Raw genomic sequence first — 6370 nt, forward strand, 5'->3', positions numbered from 1 at the left:
CTGGTTCACTTCAACACCTGTAATCCTCTGAATTTTTAGGCTTTCATAGCGATCTATACAGATGTGGGGGGCATCAAGGAACCTGTTCTAGACCGTTTTTGTAAGCAACACTGATATGTTGATATGTTCTGTTGATTCTCCTCCATGCTAGCCACCGCCACCCCAATCCCATTAAAGTGAAAGTAGCCAGGCATGGTGGGGATCACAGGTTCAAGGTCAGTGCACAGTAACTGAGTAAGACTGTTTCAAAATTTAAAAATAAAAAGGCCTCGGGGTATAGCTCAGAGGTAGAATGCCCTGAGCTTGATCATCTGTACCACAAAAAAAAAAAAAAAAAGAGAGAGAGAGAGGGGGGGGGGGGAGAAAGAAAGAGAAAATGCTAAAGCACCCTACCATTAAATAAAGCTGTTGTTGCACTGGCCCCTCTCCAGCCAGCCTAGGAGCTGCGCACATCCCTGGCTGGGCTAGTTTTGTTGTTTAGATACTCTGTCTTCTGAAAGTGTCCCACTTGGTTCTTAATAACATGTGCTCCCAGGAAAGCCAGAAGCCCCAGGTGGTGGCAGCTGCTCTTGGAAAATCATTTCTTTAGTTCTGTTCAGAGTCCAGCTGGTTGAGTCGCTTTATGATCATGCTGTTGATTTTCTTAAGATCATCTATGCCCTTTCCTTCAGCTGTCAGTCTTTTTGACACATCGTCCATCTTCCTTCCAGTTTGAACTTCAAATGGAAAAATAGACTGTGTTATCTTGGGTTGCAATGTGTCCCACAGGGTCTCAGCACAGTGCCCAGAGGCACTCTGCAAATCCCCTGTTCCAATATCCACGTGTCCCAGAAGCTCAGGAGAAAAGCGGGTGCAGACTGGAGGTGCCTATTAAGTAAATTATTTTTACAACCTTTTGGTTTCCAGCCTCAACCCCCTTAGGCAGCTCTACACAGATTTTGGCTGAGAAAGACATTGCTGCGAGAGATGAAAGGAAACTGCCAATTTACCTGACTACGTTCCCAGAGGTGACTGCTACCTCGTCTCATTTCCAGGTCTCTTCTCAGGAAAGGGCTTTTGGCTCATCATTTGGGAAATAACATTCTTTGGGTTCCAGCCTATTTTGATATGTCTGCTGGTTGTCAATTACCAGCCCATACTAATGTGTAATTCCCCCCGGACTACTCCTGAGAATAGAGCACAGATTTTTTCAAATAAACAGAACCCCTGCTGCACAGTGGCTGAGGAATGAAACCCTTTGAGGTCTGCTTATCAGAGTTAGCATTTTTAAGAAATGCAGCACAGAATCAGTACTTCATATGTGAATTCCTTATCATTTTCATTTCAGGCAAGTTCCCCTCCCCACCAAAGCTATTGTCTGAGAGATAATGGTATCAGTATAATATGCTACTGGGTTTAGCTGATGAGCTAAGCGGGGAGGTAAACTAGATGTTAGAGGTTTGTCCCAGCCTTGGGACAAATTGGCTGCCCAATAGTTACTTCACCCTCATATCTCAAAAAGTATATTGGATGAAACATGGTCCAAGACAAGAGAGAAGGGTCTTAATTGAGCTTTACTGCTGAGTCAGGCAGAGTTACAACTTGCTTCTAGGGAAAACCATAAAATTGAAATAAATCTATGACATATAAAAACCATTTCTCTTCTTGCAACTCCCTATACTGGCCAAACTTAGAAGGAGGTGGTAACCATACTGGCCTAAGTCTATTCTATCATGAACCAGTCCCCAAATAAATTCCATGAAAAGAGAAAAGGTTCCATACAAAGAAGACCTACCTGCCCGTTGGAGATTCACAAGAAGTAAAGAAACATCATGAGCATTATCTAGGCCAACAGTTTCCAAACCCATCTGACCACAGAGCCCCCCTTTTCCTGAAGGCAACACTTAGCCCTCTTCTGTGCAATATGGCTGTGTCAATAGGCATCTATGGTAATGAGTCCTCTTAGTTCAGAGATCATGACAAAAACTTAAGGAAGGCCCAGCAGTTTAATAAAAAGATAGTCAGGATGGGCATGGTGGCACATACTTGTAATTCTAGTACTTGGGAGGCTGAGACAGGAGGATCACAGGTTCATGGCCAGCCTCAGCAACCTGTGAGACCCTCTATAACTTAATGAGACCCTGTTTCAAAATAAAGATTAAAAAATCAGGCTATGAGTGGAACTCAGAGGTAGAATGCCCCTGGGTTCTATCCTCAGTACCACCAGAAAAAAAAAAGAATATAATCAGTATACATTCTATCCCTGGTACCACCAGGGGAAAAAAAGAATATAATCAGTCTTATTTCTCTTGTGTCAAAATGCCAAAGTTATAAAGAAAATATCATTGCACTTCAGTTAAAAGAATACATGTTTGTGTTGAATCCCACTGAGAACAAAATGGTTTCCCTGTGAAAGATGACCACAAGTGCCCATGCCAACTCTGATCTTATGCTGAATTAAGGTTTATTTGAAAACCACAAGTAGAGTTTATTCTTACATGGGCAGTGGAGCCCTAGTACTGGACAAGCCAGGACTTGAGACCAAGTCTGCCTCTGATAAGCCAGGTAAACAAGGAGAAGTCAACTCTCTGGGCCTCAGTCTTATATGAGCCGAATAAATATATTACACACCACCCTGAGGGTAGTTTAATATATCCAACTCAGAGTAATTGTCCAATAAAAAGACACTCTTTTTGTCCACATTGCCTTTCTGCTTCTTACACTTACATAGTATGCCTGTATCCTCAATATAAACACTTGAGGCAATTACAAAATAAATCTTATTTTAACAAGGGAACAAGAGGAATAGAGGAGTTTGGGTGTAGGGCACTGTGTCTGGCATCAGGCTGTCTCTTTGAGCCCTAACTTGACAGCTAGTGTATGATGTGACCTGGGGCATATTATGCTTCATTTCTAGCATTGGGAAACCCAGAACAATAATGGATCCTATACTATAGTTTTTAGAAGGTTTCAAACCAACAGATATCAAGCACTTAGCATGGTGCAAGAGACTGCGTTAGCACCCAATATATAACATTTGTTATTAGCATTGCCTTTAATGTTGCCATTTATCCCACAGAAGAGAGAATTTCTTTGGGGCTGCTAACAATTCTGTAGATGAACTTCAATTTTCTACACATTTAACTGGGTCATAATTCCCAGTCCAGCATGGCAGGCAGAGCATTAATTTATGTTGAACTAACATTTCAGAATAGCCTTTTCTGATCCTGCAGGTTCAGCAGTCAGCCCTCCTCCCGTTCTCAATTATTGTAAGGATAACTGGCATGCTAGCCTGTAAGCTCAAGATGGCATCAGCTGGGTGAGAGAGAAGCAACTAAAAACCACCTCTCTGGCCAGCCCCAACCCGAGGCTAAAGTCCTCAGGCTGCTAGGAGGAAAGAGTCTTTGGAGAACAAGACAGGTTAGATGCAATGCAAGGACCACGCACTCTGCCCAGCTCTCTCTTCTCATCCTGAACATCTCCACCTCCTCCATCTTTGGTGGTACTGGGGGTGGAACCCAGAGGCTTTCTATCCCCGGGCTATACTCCCAGACCTTTTTGTTATATATATATTTTATTTGGAAACAGGGTCTCACTAACTTGCTGAAAGTTTCACTAAGTAGCTGAGGCTGGCTTCGAACCCTTGCGATCCTCCTGTCTCAGCCTCCCAAGCCCAAGGATTACAAGCATGCACCACCATGCTCGGCTAGCTCCACCTCCTCCATCTTTAATGAACACAGAAACATTCAAAAGACACGGAGCTCTGCTTCTCATTTAGAAGAGTTAAAGGCTCCAGGCAAAAACATGTTGTCAAAGATTATGCTCACAGGCCGGGCGTGGTGGCACACGCTTGTAATCCCCACGCTTGGGAGGCAGAGACAGGAGGATCGTGCAGGTTCGAAGCCAGCCAACGCGTGCTGGCTTAGGAGACCCTGTTTCCAAATAAAAATGTAAAAATAGGTCTGGGAGTGTAGCTCGGAAATAGAAGGGCTTCCAGGAACCCCAGTACCACCACTAAAAAAAAAAAAAAAAAAAAAGATTATGCTCACATAAAGGTCTTTGCAGTTTTTATTCTGCAGTACTAGGGATTGGACCCGGGGTGCCTCACCACTAAGCTACACCCCTAGCTCTTTTTATTTCTTATTTTGAGACAGGGTCTTGCTAAGTTACAGAGTCTGGCCTGGAACTTGTGATCCTCCTACCTCAGTCTCCTGAGTCATTGTAATTACAAGGCAAACCTGCTGGATCTTTGCATTTTTAAGTAGTCTGGGAAAGGATAAAAAATAATTCTTAGAAGGCTGAGACAGGAGGATGTATATATATACACATGTACACATGTATATATATACACATATATATACATATACATGTATATATATGTATATATATTTAATTTATCTATTGTGGGTGTGGGTGTGGGTGTGGGTGTAGGGTGTAACTCAAAGGTAAAATGTCCCCAAGTTAAATCCCCAGTACACAGCATTTGGGAGGCCGAGACAGGAGGATCCGGGTTCACAGACAGCCTCAGCTACTTAGTGAGGCCCTTTGCAACTCAGTGAGACCCTGTTTCAAAATAAAGAATAAAAAATAGGGCTGGGGGTAGAGCTCGGAGGTAGAATGCCCCTGGGTTCCATCCCCAATACCACACACACACAGAACAAAATCTCAGTACAAAAAAAATTAAATAAGAGAGAAAGACTATAAATGAGAAATCTATGTATTGGATAAAGAAATTATAAGATTAACTGTTGTAAGTCGCCTGCCGCTCGACAGCTAGGGGCTCCAAGTGAGAAACTCAAGTGTACGTGTGTACGCGACACAGGAGTTTGTGAGCTTCCGGCGCTGTGGGCTGGTGCGGTGCCGGTGTGCCAGGTCCCCTTCCCTGAGCAAAGGGCTGCGCTCCAGGCCCTGTTCTCCTGTGTGTCCTAGAGGAAGCTTTAATTACCAGCAAGCACCGCCTCACTGCAGGAGCAAAATCAAAGAAGCAGCTACGGAAAGCACCCTGAAAGAGCAAGTGCGCAGCAGTACTGAACAGCCTTTTGGTGGTACTTACTTATGAGAAATATCACAAAGAAAACCAGCGCCAGGCTGACAATCAGCGCCAGGAGCAGCCCCAGGTAAAACAGACTCCGGCTCCCATTTCTCGAGTTTGTGCCAACATCCGGGACTTTCTCCTCTAGAGCTGATGGGAAGCAAAGAGAAAAACAACGGCAAGAGCTCTCAGCATTAGTGTCTGCAGAAACCAAGAGTCCCTGTGTGAGAGAGGGGAGTGAGGAGCCCGCCCCTCGCTCTCTACAGCCCTAGAAAGGGTCTTATGAATACATAAGACCCATTTTTCCTTGGTAACCAAGAAAGCCCATAGTCCTGTGAAGTATTTGGAGAAAAAATGCAAAAAATAATGGCTAAAAATAAACAGCATTTCCAATGCCAGGCTATTCCTAATGCCCACCCCCCACATTCACACACACACACACACACACACACACACACACACACACACACACACACACACACACACACACCCTCCGCAGCCTTTCTCTTTTTAGGAGACCCAAGAGGCCGGGAGAGCCACTAAACAACGTACAGAACAGATGCTGTGATCCAACAGGACAGAGGTTCAGTCTGTTCAAGTCATTTATGGAATCCACAACATAAAGCTGTCCACCTTCATGTCTGCCCCAAGAGCCAGTGTCCTGGAAAGAATGATTCATTGTCCCTGGAAGAAAATACTGACATTAAAAACAAGAGGTTGGAGCCCGGCGTGGTGGCGCACGCTTATAATCCCAAAATTCAGGAGGCTGAGACGGGAGAATCACAGTTCGCAGACAGCCTCAGCTACTTAGTGAAGCCCTCTGCAAGTCAGTAAGACCCTGTTTCAAAATAAAGAATAGCTGGGCGTGGTGGCGCACACTTGGGAGGCTGAGACAGGAGGATCGCACAGGTTCAAAGCCAGCCTCAGCTACTTAGTGAGGCTCTCAGCAACTTAGTGAGACCCTGTTTCCAAATAAAATATAAAATAGGTCTGGGAATATAGCCTGGAGGTAGAAAGCCTCTGGGTTCCACCCCCAGTACCACCAAAAAAAAAAAAAAAAAAAAAAAAAAATAGGGCTGAGGCTGTAGCTCAGCGGTCAAATGTACACACACACACACACACACACACACACACACACACACACACACACACCAAGAGGTTGGGCTGTGGAGCCCAAGTGGGAAGTGAGGCAGGCATAAAAAGAACTGCCCATAAATATACATTTTAACAAAGCATCTAGCTTTGCTTATCCAGAAGAAAATATTTCTTTTGGCACACAACTTTGTAATTATGCTTTGGGGCTTTGCTTGCCAGGAAGCTCAGGGTCAAATCTGTGACTCAATTTTAAATATCATACAG

At 44.2% G+C, this 6370-nt stretch overlaps 1 protein-coding gene across 1 annotated transcript; it reads right to left on the bottom strand.

The window, feature by feature from the left end:
* Nucleotides 1-585: 585 nt before the first annotated feature.
* Nucleotides 586-5699, bottom strand: LSMEM1 (leucine rich single-pass membrane protein 1; the record flags this gene model as incomplete). Its single annotated transcript, XM_080702007.1, has 3 exons — nucleotides 5564-5699; nucleotides 5033-5161; nucleotides 586-716 (listed from the first exon to the last, which is right to left on the bottom strand). Exons 1-3 carry the CDS (start codon nucleotides 5688-5690, stop codon nucleotides 586-588), a joined length of 387 nt encoding a protein of 128 aa, XP_080558133.1. The 5' UTR covers nucleotides 5691-5699.
* Nucleotides 5700-6370: the final 671 nt, after the last annotated feature.

This window comes from Muscardinus avellanarius, assembly GCF_963383645.1.
Source record: "Muscardinus avellanarius genome assembly, chromosome: 9".
Lineage (NCBI taxonomy): Eukaryota > Metazoa > Chordata > Mammalia > Rodentia > Gliridae > Muscardinus > Muscardinus avellanarius.